The sequence below is a fragment of the Callospermophilus lateralis genome, chromosome 3 (genome assembly GCF_048772815.1).
Source record: "Callospermophilus lateralis isolate mCalLat2 chromosome 3, mCalLat2.hap1, whole genome shotgun sequence".
Classification (NCBI taxonomy): domain Eukaryota; kingdom Metazoa; phylum Chordata; class Mammalia; order Rodentia; family Sciuridae; genus Callospermophilus; species Callospermophilus lateralis.
The window spans coordinates 148346487-148368599 of record NC_135307.1 but is presented as its reverse complement, the minus strand read 5'-3'; the positions used below and the strand labels follow the sequence as shown (position 1 = coordinate 148368599).

Here is a 22113-nt window from a genome sequence, read left to right as displayed (position 1 = left end):
ATCAGTTATCAGGCTTCTGCCCTGTGTGAACATCCTGGGGAACATCTGAGGAAGAAGGAACTTTAGAGTCAGAACTCAGGAATATGACTGCAATGACTCATAGAGGCCAGTAGTTAAAAAGAGACAGAAAAGAGTCCTGTCAAACAAAAAGAAGCTATCTGTGTGTGTGTGTGTGTGTCCCTCTCTCTCTTTCCCTCTCTCTCTCTCTCGCTTACACACACACACACACACACACACACACACACCTGTGTGCATTTTGATAGTTGCCAAAAAGACACCCGGACCAGGGAGACATCACTTTGGGACCAGCTCTTGCCATACAGATGAACTGTTACCTGAGCTTGCTGAAGAGAAGTGAAGCGGTCCCAGCTGACAAGAGAAGCCACTCTGCCTTCCTGGGCCTGCCATGTGGCTGCCACCCAGGCTCGCAGGTTCTCTGCAGGGGCACTGTGAATCATCTGCAGTCTGGCCTCAAGGGCTGGGCCCCTGCTGGTGAAGAAGCTGTCTGTGCACAAGTCCAGTGGGGATGCCTGTGTCACAGAGAAAGCAAGCTCTCACAGCATGCCTAGAGAGCAGACTCCTCAACAATACTCAAAACCTATGCAATTTGGAAAATGGCCAGTTGGTTGAAACATTCTTCTTCTCAAAAGGTTTGCAAAAATTATCTGATATATATAACCAATATGAAAGGAATTAATTACACAAGTGGGTGTGAATCACAGGTGCATGCAGAAGGGTCTCCTCATAAGGCAGCACTGACAACTTACTTGGTAGGCGTTTCTGAAGACGTCTGGTATCCCATCCATGAAGATTATATCCCACAGAAGGAGGCCATACAGGGTGCTGAAGGTAGACCCTTCTCCATGGATGCCTGCAACAAATCATACACATGGAGGAAAAATCAGTTTTGTCTGTTTTCTTTTTCGAAAATGCCACTGTCATCTGCTGCATATTCAATTTCAAGGAAATAATAAATATTTTTAGTCTGAAGAAAATGCTAATTTCATGCCATTCCTAAATCATTTTCTTATACTATATTATTTGCATACAGAAGCCCATTGAAGGGTGAAAATCTTAGTAATCATGGAAAAGTTCATATGAACGCTGCAAAGCCACAAAGCAGTGTTTTTCACTTTAGTGAATAACCTAAGGAATATGTTTTCTTAAAAAAATACTAATAATAAAAAAGCAGGTCTGATTTAGTGGTGGAGGCTGTGTCAGGCATCCCCCAATACTGCTCAAGAACATGTCCATAAAGGGACTGACAGGAGGAGACTGGGGAGCAGTGGCCATGTCCACACCCCCAGACTTAGCAGGTGCTGCTACACTTCACCTCACTTACCTACATACTATGTTGCTTTGGCCTGAACAAGGTCTTCCGAGTGTTTCCAGTATTCAAGGCTTTTATAGAAGCTTTCAGTCTTAAAAACCAATTTTAATTTAGATACTCCATCCTCATGTCCCACACATATTTCTAACTGGGAGACCACCTCAGAGAAAGAAATAAAGTGCCAGATCACTGAAAGCCAAAGGCAGAGTCCATAACCGGATAAGAGTGGGCTTTGGCTGTTTTGCTAAATGGGATACCATTAAATGGGTTGGTCATTCACCCACCAACCATTCTTTACCTCTCCTTTGGCTGATATTTTTCATTCCATAATAAAATTAACTTAGTTTTTAAAAAATAGGTTTTGGCATAGCCCCATACCTCTGTCCCCAGAGAGTTCCTGTTTGCCGAGCTATTCTAAGCTGAGCTTCTCTGTATATCACCACACCCAAAAGGGAAGATAACCACATGGATACCTCTCTGCACATTACTTCTTTGGCTAAAGGAGGCACCAAACAACAGACTCCACTTCTGACACACTGTGCACACTGGCAAGAAAGTTCTCTGGCTGGCCAGACTCTTGACACTGCAGGCCCTGGTCCACATGTGTAAGGCCACAATGAGCATAGGGCAGAAAGCCGAGACCAGACAACACCACTCATCTACCTGGGAGGCTGGCCTGAGGGGCTGCTTGCTCACTATGTGCCTTCCTGGGTCAGCCATGTGGCTGCCACCCAGGCTCGCAGGTTCTGCAGGGACACTGTGAATCATCTGCAGTCTGGCCTCAAGGGCACAAAAAAGTGCTCTTGGGACAGAGACCAGAGTCTCCACTAGCAGCAGTATATGACCTGTTCCTCTGTCCTGCATTCCTGAGCTGTGCCAGACTCTCTTTGTTCTGTCCCTGTCTTAGTTCTAGCCCCTGGTCTCTGCAGCCTGTCTCTATGATTCAAAAGAACAGAGGCAAAAACAGGACTTGTTTGGAGCCACTGGCTAAAGCCTTGAACTTTACTAAAAAGCTTTGTACCAGGATACTGGGCTCCTGTCCTGCCAGGAAGAAAGTTAGGCCTTGACTTCTAATCAGTTTCCTGTCCTTTTGTATATACTGCTCAGTCAGGAATATGGAGGCCAGAATTGTTCCTGAACTTCTTGGCACGTGATGCATGTGGACTCCAACTGAAGTCATTTTTGGTGCAATCCTTCTGAGAAATTCGGAAATAACCATCTCTAAAGGGGTTTGAGATTACCCTTATGTGAAATCTCCTCTAGACTAAAGCCCAGCAAGTATTCAGCTCATTTTCATTGCATCAATATTAAAAAATGAAAAATATATTTATACAGAAATATATTTTTATAAAAACTATTTAGTATTCTATGAAGAGAATTTTCCAACTGTTTGTCAGGGTAATGGCTTGGTTTACAGCCTGCCCTTTCTTTCAGCAACTGCCCAGCTTTCACATCTCCTATGACATTATCTGGGAGCTGGAATTCTCATTCTGTTCTTTTCTGTCTAGCCTTTTCAGGCCTACTGTATCTCTGTTTTCACTGGCCTCCACACTTCTTCCCCAATAGCATCACCCTTCCCTATTATAAAGATTATATAGATTAATCTTAGCACTCACCAGAAAGAAACCCATATTTTAAAAAATTCTATCTTGTAGTTATCCTTCTAAAACTATCATTAATCTGAACACTCACATGATGCTGAAGTGGAGTAATGTCTTTGATTTTTACCTATCTGAAGATATCAGACTGTTTTTTCACACTAGTGACCCTACAGCACAGACACAGGGAAAATGCTGTCTGGATGTGAAGATGGGAAAGACTTGTCCCCAGGAGTGGCCCATGTGAGCTGCAAAACAAGTACCATGAGAGGACACCTGGGGTCGGCTTCCAAATTCCAGGGGAAATCGGTAGCAAAAGAGAAAAAGAAGATGAGAGCTGGGTGAGTTTTGAAGATCAGAAAGGTTTTCCAGGTTTTTATTTATTTATTTATTTATTTTTTTAGCTGTAGTTGGACACAATACCTTTATTTTCATTTGTTTTTATTTTTATGTGGTGTTGAGGATTGAACACAGCACCTCACGTGTGCTAGGTGAGCGTTCTATCACTGAGCCACAACCTCAGCCCCAAGGTTTTCCACTTTTGCAGAGTCATGGTCACTATCCTCCATAATAAAAAGTTTCATAAAAATCAAAAATCAAAACAAAACATTAGAGCCAGGCCCTCAGGGTATCTCCAGGACAACTAGCCCTACTTTATTCCTTATCTTAAATATAGAACAAAGGAGCTTCCTCTGTAATTCTTCCCTCCTTGATTTACTTTTATTTTTCTACTCAGTACTAGATTCTACTAAGGGCCAGGAATGACAATTTTATTTTACCAATTATAAGGCAAGTAAGTGCTCAATGTCTTCACTTGACCCTGAACCTTAGATAAAGCACTGAATTTACAGTTCATTCTCTGAGACCAAAATCAAAGAAAGAATAAAAGAAGGGAAGAGAAGCTGATGTTGGTGAATACCCAAACAGAAGGAGTTTCTAAGTGACCCAAGAAATGAGTCAGTTATTTTGTAAAAAATGAAACCCTTATCTGTTGTTATGTAATAGTGCCTGTGACAAGAGACATCCAAAGCAGCTCTCATTCTGAGTGACTCCACAAACATACAGCCTGCACAAGCAGGATCCAACCATAACACATGTGGTCCACAACTGTGCCTCACTCCTGGGAGGTACAGCCATGGCCAACAGGCCCTTCTGGGCTGTGGTATGGAAGGGCTCATCCTCTATCATGTCTGTGCATACAAGGAAGAAGCCCTAAGAGGAAAGCTAACACCTCAAATCTACTAACTGACTGAGTGAAATGCCTGCAACAACCATGATATGAAAAGGAAGAGCAAGCACATTTAAACTAACTCATGTATATTTTTCTCAAATGGCCAGTCCCAGCTCCAAAATATAAACTTTGTCATAGTCAAATGTGCACTTCCTCTCTTAGACCTGCTTGGCATATTCATAAACTCACCAGGTGGAGCCCCCAGAGATTGACTGTGTGTCACAGACTGAAATACCCTAACACTCTTAAGAACAGCACACAGTTGGGCAGGAGGCAACCAGAGGTCAGCTCCACTCATTCTTGAGTCAAGAGGTAGAGGGACAATGGATTCTCCAAGGAAATGAGGTAGCAGGACTTGGGATCCAAGTTCATCACTCTAGGAGGAGCAGATCCTTCAAGCTTCTTTCATTTATGACCTGATTCTGGGTCTGATAACCCTCTCAGAAGCAGCCCAGCCCTCAGTCCCTGCACCAGGTTTGTCATCAGGCAGCCTCTCTGGCAGTCCTCTGCCCTTTCTTTTTAGTTTTATACTGGGGATTGAAGTCAGGGGCACTTGACCACTGAGTCACATCCCCAACCCGATTTTGTATTTTATTTAGAGACAGGGTCTCACTGAGTTGCTTAGTACCTCACGGTTGCTGAGGCTGGCTGTGAACTTGCTATTCTCCTGTCTCAGCCTCCCCAGCCGCTGGGACCGTAGGCGAGTGCCACAGCACCCAGCATCCTCTGCCCTTTCTTACTGCTCACTAACAGCTATGACAGCAAAGACAGTCTCTAATGTCCCACCAGAGAACACTGATCTTCACAGGCATTAGGTGGGGAATACTGGGGAATGGGAAGAAGACCCCCTTTAAAAACTGTAGCTAGTAAAACTCTTTTCTATACTCCTTGATCAGCAGTATCTTCCCCCACCCCCCCCCCAGCAGTACAGAAGATTGAACAAGGCCCAGTATATGCCAGGTTAAGTATTCTACCAAGGAACTATATCTTCAGCCCTTTTTATTTTATTTCAGTATAGGGTCTCACCAAGTTGTTGAGGCTAGCATCAAGCTTGTGATCCTCACAAGCAGCTGGGCCAGGCTTAGCAGTGTATTTATTCTACCATGGGCAGAGGAAAGAGAGATGATAGCAACCCACTATTGACAAACCATCAGGAAATGCTGTTCGCCTACATGCTGATTGTCTGGAATAGGTGAAATGTTTTCTGTTTACCCTGGTCAAAGCCGTTGCATCTGTAATAGTCCAGCGCCAGCTCCTCCACAGAGCACAGTACTGTGGTGGGGTTAACAGTATCCCCAGACTCCATGACAAATACAGACTTGCCCATCCCACGCTGTGGGCACAGCCTGCCCGTGATGGTCACCTGGGACAGCAACAGAAGAACATCCATTAGCTTCACTTCACCTCAAAATACCTGTAAACCTGCCTATAGAGTCTTGAGGATAAACCTTCCTAATGCTAAAGCTGTGCTTTTAACAGAGTACAAAGTGTGTGACCCACACTGGCATACCTATAAGGTTCTGGCCTTTGGAAAGCATCTGTCATGGGAGGAAACTCTCCAGATCCCCCATTTCCAGGAGAAACCACCAGATTTTCTGAGCTCCTGCTCAAAAGTTCAATCACTTAATTGAGGTGTGACCACACCAGCTGACCCATTCTTATTGGGGAGGGAGTATTAGAGTGAAAATGGGAGCAATGGCCATGTCATTATCCAAAATGCACATTAGATTGTTCCATTTCCTAATGAAAATGCACACTAAAACTGTGCTTAGGTTGCTTTCAGTCAGAAAAACAAACAAGTAAACGTGTTTAAATCCAAAGCACACAAAAAGGGCTGAGGAGGATGCTCAGTGGTAGAGCATGCACTTAAAACCGCCATACCCTGGGTTCAATCCAGTACTCAAGACAAACAAAGCACCCAAATGAAACTACTTACATGTTTAACATCTTCGACAGCAATTTCTGGCAGCTGATGAAAGAGGTGCTTATACTTTTTACAGCTTGGAGACTCTCGCAGGCGCATGGCTCTCTGATAAAGTGAAAGACGGTGTCCTGTCCTTACCTCTGGATCGTCCAGCCCTTTAATAATGCACCTGATAGCCTAGTAAATAACATGTCACATATCAAGATCCTAAAAAAACCCTAAGGCAGCATCTACTAATTTAGCTTAACAGAGTAAGAAAATTTCACTACTAATTATTCAGTTTTACTAATGTGCAAGTAAGCAAATAGCACTTCTAGAGATACAAGCTATTTTCTTAGATCTTATTCTGATATTTTTAACATACAGATTAACTATAACCCTCATTGTTAAGTGCAGGAGCACAACCAGCATGTTATTCATTATTCATGGGGACAGAACATCCCATGGCCCCTTCCACATCAAGAGCATGTCCCTCAGGACATCCCTGCATCATGGGCTAGAAAAGAATTTAGAGGAACATTTGGGTCTGTGGTTCTCAGAATTTCTTCTGGGTGAGGGGCAGTGAAAGAAAATGTGTGTCCCACCCTTGATCTACAAAATGAGGCGAACTCCACAACAGGCACCTAGGAAACTGACGTCAAAACTTCTAGGTGGCTCTCATAAAGAGTCAGGACCGCAGAGCTGGGCCCAATTCCTTATTTACAGGAAAGGTACCTAGAGTTTGGAGGAGTCTAACATGTTTCCCAAGGTTGTTCCAAGTTGGACAAATAAACAGAGAGAAATACTGAAAAATAGTAAAATAAAACCATTTTATTCCTGCTACGATGGGTGAAATCAGAAAATAACAAGCATTGACAAGGATATAGAGAAATTAAAACCCTTGTTCCTTGTTGGTGGAAATATAAAAACTGCAAACAACTCTGAAGAACAGTTTGGCAGTTTCTGAAGCAACTAAAATAAAATTACCAAAATGACCCAAAAATCCACACCTAGGAATATCCCAAAAGAAATCAAAACAGGGACATAGACATACACTTGTACATGCATGTCCATGGGGACATTATTAAAAACAGCCAAAAGGTGGAAGCAATCCAAACATCCATTTATACGTGACTGGATAAACCAAAGGAGGTTTATATACAATGAATTATTTATAATTCAGTCATAAAAATGAAGTTCTGACACGCTGCAACATGGATGAAGCTTGGAAATATTATGCTAAGTGAAATAATTTAGACACAAAAGGGCAAATATTGTGTGATTCAACTTTTTTGAAATATACACAAGAGGCACATTCACAGAAAGTAAAGTGAGGTTTGTGGAAGGAGAAAACAGAGAGAATTTACATAATGATTACAGAGTTTCTGTTTGGAGTGATAGACACTAGAGTAATGCTTGTACAACATGGCATAATCAATGCCACTGAATTGTACACTTAAAATTTGTTAAAATGACAAATTTTACATATGTTACATATATCTTACAGTAAAAAAAAATTTAAAAAGAGAGAAAAGAAACTGAAATATCAACGAAGGCTCGGGCCATGAGGAATTGAGGGGATAAAAGGAATCAACAGTGAGAACGGACCATTTGAGAGTGTTCTGTACCTTGGCAGGAGACAGCAGGCAGCAGAGGCCTGGAACAGGGAGGGAATAGCCAGACTAGCTCCACCCTGGCTCTGGGGCCCCTGGCTGGCCCCTGGCAATCTGCAAGAATAAGCACTCTTGCTAATGGCTTCTGCTCTAGGGACTGACATAAAGCACATAAGGAATAGTAACATGATCATGAGGGCTGTGAGTGTAGCCAGTGAGATTGCTGAGAAAGGTTAAAAGGAACTGTAAGTTTCTTACTATCAATCAAAAATAAGCTCAGTAGCCTATCTGCCCCTGTGACTCTGAGGGAAGGCTCCTGTGAGCAGCACTGTGAACCAGGGAGAGAGCTGCAACATCCTTGAGCCTTTACTGTGAAGAAAGAAAGCAGTAGTAAGAGCACAAGCTCTGTCTCTTTCACGCTTGGTGCTGGGCCAAGAGACGCCTTCTCTTGCTACTGTAGCCTCAAAGAACATTGGCAGGAAAGGGGGCACCATGCCCACCTCCACAACAAAACAGCTTCCAATGGCTTTTCACAGGTACCTGAGGTAACAAGGCACTTTTTCAGTGGAAGGCAGCAAAAACACTACATCACAGTTCCACATTCCATGGCCAATTTTTTCCACTCCTGTATCACCCTGATTCATTTAATATGCCACTGGAAAAAACAAAACCTCCCAGAGGCACAGTCCCCTCCATTCAACTTTAATTCAGGCTGGAATGTAGACAGGGAGGGGGACCCGCAGGCAGCAACACAAAGAGCCACTGTTGTCGCCTGGCTCAGCAGCAGCAGCTCTGAAGCCCCACCCTGCTGGATTAGTGGCAGCAGAATCCCTCTACTTCCAAGTCCCCAAGATGCCCAGAATAGGGAGCCCTGGTGCCCTCAAGAGGTGGTGGCCTGTTTACAGTTGAGACAACACATGTCCCAAGGGCACAGCAAAATACCTCACAGAAGTACAAAAAGTTACTCATAAAGCACTTGCAGTTAAGATAAGGAAAGTAACATTTCCATCAGGGCAACAAGCAAATAAAATCACTATTTCCAAAACAAAAACATTACCTTAGGTACTGGGGATGTAACTTCCTGAAAATGCTTGCATAGCATGAGTAAGGTTATGGGTTCCATCCCCAGCACCACAAAACAAAAACAAAACAAAACAAAACACACTGTCGTGAAGGCACCTGTTGAGGACTGATCATCTTCCTTGAGTTCTAGATCCTAACTCCTGAATCCCAACACAGTCCACTGTGAACCCATCTTCCAAATAATGGAAGAGAAGATAGCAGTCTCCTGTCTTTAAAGGTTGTGGTATTTCTACTTGGATTGGAACAAGTCAGACAAAGAATGTTAACAAAAGAAATGAATGTTCTAATTATATTCAGAATATAACAGGCTGGAGGTATAGCTTCGAGTATAGCTCAGTGGTAACTGCTTGCATAGTAAGTGCAAGGTCCTGGGTTTGACCCCCAGCACCAAAATGAATGGATAAAGTACTTAATAATTTTCCATATTTAAAAAACTCATTCAGAAGTAACAAAAGCATTGGGTATATTCTTGCATACCGGTTCCAAGCGCTTCAAGTGTTGGTGTAAGTTAAGAGCCAGTCGATCCCACCATTTGCCTCTGCTATCAGGGCAATAAACTTTCTGTGACAAAAGGTTTTCAAGTTCCTTAACAGCTTCCTATTGCAACAATAACAGAGAAAGCCCATTAGACTTAAAAAAAAAAAAAAAAATCAACTTAATTTTATTTAGAAGACAACATGACCATAAAGTATATTTATAATGCATATCTTTCTAAAGCCAAGGATCAGAGCTGACAGAAGAAGTGCTTGGAGATGCCCTTCTGCACTAGACATGAATTCTGAGGTTTCCTAGTTTTACAGACAGGTCCTCTACGGGCTAGCACTGAGTTTTTGGTGGCTGTGGGTACCAAAGGTCATTCTCTTCAAGTCACACTGGCCAGCACAGAAGCAGACACACTGGTCAGGGCTGAAAAACTTACATACTTATGGGAACCCAGCAGGTCAGAGGACCCACAGAAAGAGGAATTCAAGGCAGGCAGGCCGGTAATAACAGGTGTGCTCATCCAAACACTCCACTTCAACAAGAAGACTCTCTGGTCAAGATATATGCAGACTCTTTAGTCATTCTTTTTTTGGGTGGGGTGTGGGTAGGGGCAGCAGGTACCAGGGATTGAACTCGGGGGCACTCAACCACTGAGTCACATCCCCAGCCCTATTTTATATTTTATTTAGAGACAGGGTCTCACAGAGTTGCTTAGTATCTTACTCTTGCTGAAGCTGGCTTTGAACTAGTAATCCTCCTGCCTCAGCCTCCCAAGCTGCACCACCACATCCAGCTATTCAGTCATTCTTAATTTTCTGTGGTTCATATCTCTTTCAAACATGTAATATTTACCCCAGAAAAATACAAAACTCCTGTATACATGCAATTCTGGGGTTCACAGATGCCCTAAAATTCATCATTGATACTATTTGAGATTCACAGATCCCAGGTTAATACCCAGCTTAGTATATCCTCTTCACAAAAACATCATTCTTCAACAAAAATATCAAGTACAACAAAAGGGAGTTCTGGCAACTTCACTATGTTTAGTATGAAAACCCAATCATATTTCTGATTTGTAACTGTAGATTATTTTCAGACAATCCATGGCACCTGACAGGGAAACTTAAGGAGACTTGAGAGTTCCACCTCAGTGATTTGGGGAAATCTCCCAAGTCCAGGTCTTGCACAAAGTTCTGAAAGAGATTGAGTCGTAGGCTGTAGAGACCTGTCCATGATCCCTACTGGGCTTGTCCACGACCATTCCAGTACAGTGACTCATTAACTCACAAGCAAACAAAACAGCTGTTGGTCTTCAGCTGTCCTCTTTCTACTAACCCGAGAGACAGCAGGTTACTTACATTAAACACTCTCATTATGTTACTGTGTGATGACCATGTATGCAGCAAAGCAGAGAGCCTAGCAGGTTTCCTTCACATGTTTATTGCTGCCATCTCAGAATAGGGTAGGGGAGGGACTGGTGCTCTAACCTCATACATGTGAAGTCTCTGCAAGATTTCAACAGTCCGAGACAAAATCCTTGTATATATCCACCCGACAGTAAAACATCGCAGAAAGAGTGGTAACTCCTCATGGTATCTAAAATAAAAATGTAAACCAGTAGTTTTAGTTTATTTGTTATATAGAATTATAAGTGAAAAGCAGATCAAATTCCTATATATTATTTTTTATTTTGTTCTTATCCTAGGGATATGAACCCAGGGATACTCTACTACTGAGCTACAACTCCAGCCCTTTCTATTTTTTACTTTGAGACAGGGTTTCACTAAATTGCTGACGCTGGCCTTGAACTTGGGTTCCCCTTGCTTCAGCCTGAGTAGCTGGGATTCTAGGTATGTGCCACCACACTCAGCTGAATTCTTGTCTTTTAAGTATTCTAAATACTTCCAATTGTATACAATTTCTTACACCACAAACCTACATTCTCATAACTAGTCATCCTATCCCAGGTCACTCAGATGGCAGACAGAGATGAGAACAATATGTAATATTCTAAATCAAGGTCAGCAAACCCCAGCCCACAGGCCAAACCCAGGGCCAACTCCCTAATTTTCTAAGCTAAAATGGCTTTTACCTTTTTAAAAAATATATGTTATAAAATGTATTTTCTATTTCCTTTTCTGTATGCATCGCTATTACCTATTTTTGTTTTTAACCGACACATAAACCCACTAAAACTGTACAAGTTAGTGGAGTACTATGTATTGTTTCGGTGACCATGTAAAATCAGGTTAAACATACCTATCTCTTCAAACATCAATTACCTGTTTATGAAAAACACATTCAAAATCCTTCTAATTTTTTGGGATGAACAGTTCAAAATTTCTTTCTTTCTTTTCTTTTTTCTTTTTATAGTTGTAGATAGATGGACAGAATGCCTTTATTCTACTTGTCTTATTTTTATGTGGTGCTGAGGATGAAACCTAGTGCCTCATGCATGCTAGGCAAGAGCTCTGCCACTGAGCCTCAGCCCCAGCCCATAATCGTTTTCTTTATCAAGCTACTTCTTACTGCTATCAGACTATAACTTAGTACCCCTTGGTCAACTTTTCTCCAGTCCTTCCTCCTCCTAGAATTTTACCATTTTAAATAAAATACACCAAAAGGAGAATAATACTCCAAGGCATGTGAAAATTAACATGGAACTCAAATTTCAGTGTCCATATATACAGTTTTCTAGAATACAGCCATGCTCATTCATTTCTTTCTCTCCAGTACCTATTTCTACACAATGGCAGAGTAAAGTCGCTACCACACAAAATCAAAGCCTCGAGTATGAATTCTCTGGCCTTTCATAGAGGAAGGTTCTCAGTCTGTTCTACAGTAATCTAACTTCCTAACTATAATTTTCATTATAAATGTTTCCTAAATGTTTTTCTAAAAGAGGCACTGAGTAAACCTAATTATTTTCTGATCATTATACAACAATAAAGGAAAACATTTCTTAATAAATACCAAAGATGCTTAAAATTTATTAAACTAAACAATAAAAGATCACGTTTTGTGCTCTCGGAACTTTCAGTGCTCACTTACACTGTCTTGAGTTTTCACTGCAAAAACCTACCTATTACATGCCACATCTCTGTCCTGCTGCTGGTTTCCCTATCATTTAAATTCAGCTCTCTGATACTCAGGGAAGCCAACATGCTTAAAGATGGCAAGCTAAATACTGAGTAAGTATTCACTTGAATGTCTATTGTTCAAGGATCTGAGTTATATAAAATTTGCTTAACTCTTCATGGGGAAAACATTCAAAATCCAGTAGAAACTTACAGCTCTACCTTGGTTTGACCAAAGACCAACTGGAGCATAATATTCATGAATAAAATTACCTTGAGTAGTTGGAACACAATGATCAACGATAAATTTTGGCAGGTATCTTAAAAAAAAAAAATCTTGCTAAAGGTCTGGCTCAGTGATAGAGCTCTTGCTTAACATGTGAGGCCCTGAGTTCCATTTCCAGCACTGAAGAAGGAGGAAAAAAAAATCTCTAACCTTAGGGAAGGGTGATTTTTCAGTTTGTTCCAATCCCTTTTTGCACTTTGAGAGAGCTCCTTAGCTTCTTCCCAGTTCCCACTGGCCATCGCGGTAGAAATATCACTCAGCATGTGCGCAGCTGCTGCGTATCTGGGGAAAAATGCCATCCAAATTTCAAATGTTAAGGGGTGTTTCCACAAAAATTACTGCATCCTAGCTGCTAGATCTAACTCTGAAGGATAAAAGTGTGTTTTGTTAAAATGTGAAGGTTATTTAAACTTTATTCTAGCACTAATTTAACATAACTGGAAAGGCCCTAAAGAACTGATATAGGCTGCCCAATTTACACTGTATGATTACATAATATATTTCACTATATAAATGTGATGTGATATTAATCAGTTCATCATTCCTATGTTTTGAGACTCTTCCATTCATTCAACAATTTGGCAGCCACCAAATAAACATATAATTGACTTCAGAATTATAAGAAGATGTCAATTTGATAATTTAATCATTTGCAGTCAAAAGTAGCCAGAGGTATGCATTCCAAGTTAAGAGAATTACTTAGAGGTTGGGGTTGTAGCTCAGTGGTTGAGCGCTTGCATAGCATGTGTGAGGCACTGGGTTTAATCCTCAGCACCACATAAAAATAAAATAAAGGTATTATTTCCACCTACAACTAAAAAATAAGTGTTAAAGAAAAAGAGAATTACTTAGATTATTTCAAATATAACTAGGAATTCACTGTAGGAGACAGCAATGCTGAAACTTTATAACACCATTTAGCTGAAAAAATATGACTTTTCATCACTTTTCTAGATATCAAAATTAAAAACATTTGACCAGTGGATTCCGTAGCTCTTTTGGGTACATATTCACTGTATTTGACTCATGTCTTAAAGCATGTAGTACCAGTATGTACAAACACTACACATTAAGAGGAAAGGAAAATGACTCCAAATGTAAAAATCTGCTTACAAACTCTTAGATCTAATAATTTCATGACTGTGCAAATGGATAATCCTGAGGTAAAAAAAAAAAAAAAAAAACAGAAATCACTACCTGCTTGATCCATACTCCAATTCCAAGAGGCCACCTGAAATCAACCCTGTCAAACTTCACCCATCTCCTTCCATCAACACCAGGCCAACCTTGTCACCATCTGGACTCATCATGTGGTGCCTATCACTTATCCGACTCAAACTGGAACTGCTAAAGTGGGAACAGCATTCTCCTTCACATCCCAAGGTTCTTCCCTCCACCCTGCCTTCTTACACAGGACACTCCAATGGTCTCAACTCAGGGCTGGGACACATAGATGAGTCCCTTCCACTGACTGGAATCCCAAATCATTCTCCTACATACTTGGAAACCCACATTCCTGGGAGGTCCCCTGCCTCCCTTAGGGCACGTGACTCCTGGACAGATTATCTTCTACCATTTTCTGAAACTGCTACCTACTTCCTTTCTCTATCTCTGTGTTTCCTATAACAATGGCCTGGTGACTTTAACATCAATGAGGGCAAAGAGCACTCTTAGATCCTAGACCTTCTCACCAATAATCCCTTTTCCACCTGTCTTCCACTGCCAAGGTGCCAACAGCTGTGGAGACTTCTGTCTCCAATCTACATGTCATCCTCAAAAACCCTGACTTTCAGCATTTAATCCACTAAGCAAGACCCACCCCCCACAAAGCTTTCCAGCTCATTTACTGCTGATAATTCCTCCCACTCTCTAAGACCATAGCTGGTACTCTGACCATCATTATCCATCAGTCACAGGTCTCCTGTCCTTACAGCCTGCATACCCAACCACAGCATATTAGCCTAGCTCTCCCTGAGAAACACGCCTTGTTTACCTGGGCCACAGTCATGGTGTGCACACTGACCACTTCCTCAATGCTTGGGCCCAGGGCTCTGAATGTTGAAAATAACCAGGCTGACTGGTTTTGCTTGACTCATCCACAGATTTCATATAAGCACTTCCTTCCTCAGCTTATCTACCTGCTCCCACCACCAAGGTCAAACTAGCCTCTCTGTGGCTTCTCTTGCTCCCCTTCAACTATGACTCCATTGGACACTTTGGTTAAAAACAGGAAATGGATTGGCTACCTGCCTAATCTCTTCTAGAGCTTCCCACTGCTCAGAGAACAGATTCAGTCTATTCACTAGAGCTTAGAAGCTGAGTATTCTCTGACCCCTGCAATCCTGGTCTATAAGTAACCTCCCCTTGCACCACTGACCTCTTCCCCCACCTCCAGAGCCATAGCCAGAGACCTCTGGAATTTCTCCAACTCAGCCAGTTCTTTTCTGCCTAAAGGCCTGTGTATACACAGCTCACCTCATCACCTAGAAGCAGGGATCCAGACTCTTATAGTTTAGATATAAGGTTTCCCAAAAAAGTTCATCTGTGAGACAATGCAAGAATGTCCAAAGGTGAAATGTATTATGAGAGATGCAATCTAATGGCAGATTGATCCACTGATGGATTTACTGGGTGGTAACTTTAGAGAGGTAGGATGTGGCCAGAGAAAGTAGTTTACTGGAGGCCTAACTTTCGGGTATATATTTCATCCTTGGTGAGCGGGCCTCTTTCTCTGCTCCTAGTTGCCATGTCCTGAGCTGTTTTCATATACCTTGCCCTTCTGCCATGATGTTCTGCCTCATCTCAGACCTAGGGCTATAAAGTGAGCCATCAATACACTGAAACCATAAGCCAAAATAAGCTTTTCCTCTTCTAATTGTTTTTATCAGGTTTTTTAATCCCAGTGATGAAAAAGCTGCCTGAAACACAGACCCTGACATGCCTACCTCCTCTCTATTCTTATGTCTTATTTTCCAGGGTCACATTCCAGGGCCTCCCCACAACACTCTCTACAAAGTAGAATTTCTCTACCTTTTCGAAACCTCAATTGTCAGGGCACTTTTCACACACTACAGTTATTCTGTTTACTACCTATCTCTCCAGGGAGATGTAACCCCATGATGACAGCAACCCTACCTTGTTCACTGCTGCAATTCCACTACTCAGGGACATAACAGATTTTTAACACTCAACCCATTTTTACTGAATAAACAAGGATCAATTATTTCATGTACAGAAATGAGCAGAAAGGGTTCCCAGGCCACGTATCACATTACCAGCTACTATATAATATGATCTCATCCTGGAGTCAATTAAATCTGATTTTATTTATCATGCTAAGGCCCTCTTCATAACAAAGAGAATTTTAGTTATTTTATTACAACATACTACTTTCTAGAAGGAATAGAAGATGGCTTATTTCTTCACCCTAGTCCTCTGACTTATGAACTTGTCAACTATGGTTTTGTCAATCACATGACTAAAAAGCAATTCTCATAGATATAACAGTAAGAATGACAATTACAATAATAACTAACATGTACTAAGTATTTTGCAAAGGTCAGGTGGTGAGCACTTTATGTGTGCCCACATATATCTGTAAGAATATATTATTATTCTCCCCATTTTACAGACAAGTATAGTGAAACTGAAACTTAGCTTCAGAGCACAGCGCCTCATAAAAGGGAAAAGCACAAAGCCACTAATAACAAAAAAGGTAAAAAGACATAAGATAACTGAAGGTAGAGTAGAGGAAATAGCCATGTTAAAAGATCTGGCTAAGAGCTGGTCATAGTGATGCGAATGTCTAACCCCAGAAGCCAGGGAGGCTAAGGCAGGAGGATGTGGCTCAGTGGTTAAGCACCCTGGGTTCAATACCAGTACCAAAAACAAAAACAAAGATTTGGCTAAGAAAGTTCTTGAACCCAAGTAAGATATTAAGCTTTCTAACAGCTAAGGCAAAATAGGCTAAAATCAGTTTATACTAAACTGATTAAAAACTAATTAAAAACTGAAATTGTTAAATAATTTCAATAACTTACTTACCCTCTCCCGCTTTTGGTAATGCTGGGGATAGAACCCAAGGTCTCATGCACATTAGTCAAACCTTTACCACTGAGCTACATCCCCTCAATAACTTACTTTTTCCTCAATAACTTACTTTTTAAAGCACATGGCTATTCTAGACAACACTTAAAAAACTTTCTCAAAAGCAATATCTGAATCAATTCAGTTAACTTTGAGTCATAAATCTTAAATCAAGAATCAAAAGTGACTGGGGCTGGGGATGTGGCTCAAGTGGTAGCGCGTTCGCCTGGCATGCGTGCGACCCGGGTTCGATCCTCAGCACTACATACAAACAAAGATGTTGTGTCCACCGAAAACTAAAAATAAATATTAAAAAGAATTCTTTCTCTCTCTCTCTCTCTCTCTCTCTCTCTCTCTTTAAAAAAAAAATGTTCATTAAAAAAAAAAAAAAGAATCAAAAGTGACATTTTAAAATGCAAAAATTTTTTATATACAAGTTGTTTTATTTTTTGTTCTTTTTTGTTTTGTTTTGTTTTGTTTTGCCTATTAAACCTTTTATCAACCCCTACTTTTGCTGATCAAACCAAATTTTCACTAAAACCATGTACTAACATAAATTAGTGAAAAAGTTATTAGCAACTTTATCTGAAGTGTTATTCCTAGGAAAACATTCATTTTCCACTTATTCATACTAACAACATATTCACAAGGCAGGTTTGTTTAAAAATCTGTATTAAAAAATTGCTTCCTGCCAAAACTATTTGGGAACATAAGTCAGGGAAAATTTTTGTAGCTCTCACTAAAAACACATTGTTTTTGGCAACCATAACCTAAGCACATTTCTACATTCTCCCTGAACATTAGAAATGCATGTAAGTAAGGCAAAAACTAAAAAAAGGAAAACTTCAAAATGGTTTTGGCTATGAACTTAAATGTTTCTACTTTGGCTGGAAGGAAAAATAATAAAATCTATTAAATTTTCATTTTATACACAGATAGTATAGTGAGTTAACATGTTCCTACCTGATAAGATCTTCTCTGTCTTGAAAAATTTGTGTTTTCCGGTTGACGGTATAACTAGGAAACTCCATTCGGCCGAGATTGACCAATAGCACAGTAGAAAGCTGACCTTGGCCACCACAAGCAGCTTCTTCATCTTCCATGGCATCTGTCAATGAAAACAGTAGCAAGATCCGGGAAAACACAGCCCTGGGGCCTTTACAGACTCGCAGTGACTGTCCAGCCAAGTCTTTGGCTCTGCAAAAATATATAATATAGAAATGTCCTTCTGGTTATTAAGCATTTAAATGTCAGATTTTGCATATTAGTCTCAGGTACAATAAAGGTAAATGGCACTCATTATCCTAAACCTAAAGCAAATCTACCACCTCCAACCATGTGAAGCTTAACCTCTCCAGAGCTCAGAGTCCCACTTAAGGACACAGGATTGATTGAATTTATGTCTTCAAATGGTTTCACATATGGTTTGGCTCAGTAAAAGTGTCTCCTTCCCTAACCACAGAATAGGATGAGGTTTACCATGGTCATGAACACTTAAAATATCAAGAAAACTCATAAAAGTAATATCTCTTCAACATCACCAATTCTCAGCTATTGATTTTGGTAGCAATTTAAAGAATAAGTATTTATTTAAAATGTCACTAACAAAAGCTCTTGGTAAGGCAGCATCATTTGTGTACCCGGAAATGGTACAAATCTGTACCAAGGTTTGGTGCTACTCACTAATGTACAAAGTAGTCCAGAAACATCTCCATTCCAGGGTCATCTCAGAGAGAATTCAGTTCAATTCTGGATGTCAGCAGTGTGGGTTTGAAGGTCTAAATTAAAGTCTAGGACCTGTAGCAGGGTTTCTCCGCCTCAGCACTGCTGTATTTAGGCTGGATAATACTTCATTGTCGGGTCTATCTCATGCCTCAGATGATGTTCATCAGCATCTCTGATCTCTACTCAATGGAAGCCATTAGCACCAGCATCTCCAGTGATGGCAACCAAACATGTGCCCAGATGATGCCAAATACTCCCTGCTGGTTAAAAATCACTTAAGAACCACTACCCTGGTAAGGACTTCATACCAACTCATCCAGAAGAAATGAAACCAAAAGCAGACAGTGCTGCATCCCTGGGAGCACTATAGAGATTTAGTGCTACTACCAGAGACCTGAGGGAAAAGAGTAGGGTTCCTATCACACCATCATTTTATTGAAAACTATTCATCTACAAAGACTGTCAAAAAGTACCCACTTCTGCTGGCCACAGTGGTATACACCTATAATCCCAGTAACTCAGGAGGCTGAGGAGGAGTCAGATTCATCAATTTAGCAAAGTCCTAAGCAACATAGTACAACCATGTTTCAAGATTTAAAAATTACCTAAGAATTTACTATCTTTGTTCTATTGACTATTGTTTTTGGTGCTAGAAATTAAAATGGGTTTTTTTGTTTTCTTTTTTTTGTTTGGACAGAGGTTTGTACCCAGAGGCACTTTACTACTGTGATGAATCCCAATCCTTTTTATTTTTTTATTTTGAGACAGCATCTCACTAAGTTACTGAGTATGACCTTGAACTTGTGATCTTCCTGCCTCAGCCTCCTGAGTCACTGGGATTACAGGCATGTGCAACTGAGCCTGGCTAGTATGATCTTAAGCTTAAAATAAGCTAAAAAAGAACCTAAGTTATTATAAATAAGGCTCTTCCAGGCTTCTCAATCTAATTTCAACTGAAATAAGGATTACAATTATAAAAAGCATACAATCTACAATAAGTTAGCATTTGTTATCAACATTTTAAATAATTTTACTCTTATAAAGGGAACAAACCTTTTTAAAATCACTGCTCTGATTCCAGACTGACTCTTGCCCCAAGCGCAGACTGAACGCTGTTTGGCCAATTTGAGAAAGTCATCCACTAGCTGCTGTTTCTGTCCGTTGGGATTTACCAAGTGAAAGGTCTTAGCCAGAGTTTTCAGCTCAGGAGCAGAAAGAAGTTCAAGCACTTCAGAGAGTTCTTGCAATTCAGATTCTGAAATAGTGTTTTAAAAAAAAGTGAAAAATTGTTCTAAGGAATTTTACTACTTTCTACTAAGTAGAATAGTAAAAGAAAGACGGAAGTATAATGCCTTCCACTATCATATATAAATAAAAAAATAAAAAAATAAAGAAGGAAGCTTAGGTAGATACAAATAAAATGAATTTTTACTGTATAAAATTTAAGTAGTTTGCCAAAACCCAAAACTAATTTGGTGAGTTTGCCAAATTCTCTCCATTAAAGACCATGGAAGATAGATACATCTTAAAAGTTCTGAAATAACAGAGTTTCTCACAAAAAGAAAAATGTGACTACAAAAAAGACACATGTGGAAAGCTATTATGGTTTGGGCATGCTGCTCAAATAGATTACTTGACTATATATTCCCTATCTTTGTCATTACAAAACCTTCAAAAGGACTTTCCAAACCAGGTTAGAGTGATCATCCTCTTCTCCCCACAGTCCCTTCCCTGCTCACGTGCTTCAGGCTGGAAATCCTTTCATTGGATCACTCATTTGGCACACAGAAATCATACTCTGCTTTTATGGGCCCCAGACACCACACCAGGCCCTACACATTTGGCCTGGCTGGTCTCTGCCTATAAGGCACTCACAGTTTAAGTAGTGCCTTCTTACGCACAACAAATATTTACTAAATGTGCACTCATGCCAGGTAATGTTAAGACCCTGGGCACACTACAAGGTCTTTTTGTGGAAATTGCCTTTCCACAAGAAGCTTACCTCCTGACATAGTAAATAAACCAATGATTAAATGTTAGGTGGTAATAACTGCTAGAAGGAGAAAGAAACAGGTGAGATAAAGGGAGCCTCGCAAGGAGGCTGGCCGTTTCACACAGGGTAGTCAGGCAAATTTCTGATGAGCTAACATGGCAGAGAGGTAAATGGAACCAGGAATAAGCCACGTGGCCAGACAATGGAAACTCTCCTACATGGAGGGGATATTAAGGCCAAGGTTCTGAAACAGGAGTGCGCTCAGCATGATGAAGAGCACTGAAGCTGTGTGGCTGCAGCAGAGGGAGTGAGAGGGAAGCCACAAGGTCAGAGAAACAGCCAGAGAGATGTTGCATCATCAGTAGGGCTTGGATTTGACTGAGTGCAATGATGAAACATCTGGGTTCTGGTTTTGTTACTGAAAGGTTATTTAAAGGTAGGTCACAGCAGCAGTCAGCTGGGATGCTGGTCAACCATATCAATTTATGGAATCTGCCCAGATCTTTCCCATCAAGTAGGGATCAAGATTCCCTTTCCCAGGTGACCCTGATGGCAACAACGTGTGGGAAGCAATGCTCCATGGAGGGCCTCAGATCCTACTACCTAACTACTCATATCCAAGCTCTTTTGCTAAGCCTCCATGACTTCGCCCCCATGTTCCCCATGTCCACCCTATCTAACCCCACCCTAACATCCTAACTTCATCTTTACCTGCTGCTCTCCCATAACAAACTCTGCCCCAAAGGAACCATTTGGCTCAATTTGCTTATGTTGCTAAAATGTAAGCAACCTGCATCCAAAGCTCACCAGTTTTCATTTTCCTCATAACTAAGTTTCCACCCAATATTGTGTAGGTAGGTATTCAGTGAAGACTACTGACAAGACAACTCAGGATATCATTGGAGAAGACATATTCTCCTTTACTGTTTACATAGGTTTAAATCAATTAAAAATTCTCCAGGCAGTCAATGCATAAGAGCTGTATGTGTGTGCACATGTGGGTAGATGAAGTTTTTAGAAGAAATACATATTTCAAATAAGCCAGCCTTGTTCTTTTATAAAGATGGAAGAATCCGAGTAAAATTACTCAACTTCTTGCTGGAAAGACAGAGACAAGGAGGGATGCATTTCTTCTATGGCACAATCTCTACCTGGGTGATTTCATGGTCTTAAAACTGCAAGTCAGGAAAGCAAGAGCAGACAAGTTTTCACTGTCCTGGTGGTCTTATCTCATCACATGAATAATCTGTTGCACTAAGTTTAAAAACTTGATTTTAAAAAAGTAATTACTATTACCAGGCACCAACCAGGAGATGGCACCATACTAACAGTACCATCATTCTGCAGAAACTGAACTCTTCAGGTTACCATTTCATTTCTCAGTATCATCTACTGATCATACCTGTCTGGAGAAAGCCTGCGTGCTTCAATTCTTCAATCACAGGTATTAAATCTGAAGCAATCTCTTCATATTCTAATTTATTCATCTTAATCCAGCTTAATTTACGTTGAAAGAGCCTTACATATAACTTCTGACCACTAGCTGTGATAAAGTTAAGAAAAATAGGAAAAAATTACTTTTTTTTTTCTCAAAAACAATATACAAATTACCCATTTACTTTTAAAACCTGAAGTGAGTAAATATACTATATTAGGAATATACATTTTCTCATCTTATGTATAATGATATAATTTCATATAA

The 22113-nt window shown here is 40.6% G+C and overlaps 1 protein-coding gene across 1 annotated transcript in view; it reads right to left on the bottom strand.

Moving 5' to 3' along the window:
- Window positions 1–22113, bottom strand: part of Fan1 (FANCD2 and FANCI associated nuclease 1) — a 41505-nt gene that overhangs the window by 15685 nt on the left and 3707 nt on the right. Inside the window, exons 3-12 of the mRNA XM_076851433.2 lie at window positions 21814–21954; window positions 19472–19673; window positions 17657–17890; window positions 12758–12889; window positions 10732–10840; window positions 9236–9355; window positions 6096–6260; window positions 5372–5522; window positions 768–871; window positions 336–530 (exon numbers count right to left, since the gene is read on the bottom strand). Coding sequence (XP_076707548.2) covers window positions 336–530; window positions 768–871; window positions 5372–5522; window positions 6096–6260; window positions 9236–9355; window positions 10732–10840; window positions 12758–12889; window positions 17657–17890; window positions 19472–19673; window positions 21814–21954 — 1553 coding nt within the window. The remainder of the gene's footprint in view (window positions 1–335; window positions 531–767; window positions 872–5371; window positions 5523–6095; window positions 6261–9235; window positions 9356–10731; window positions 10841–12757; window positions 12890–17656; window positions 17891–19471; window positions 19674–21813; window positions 21955–22113) is intronic.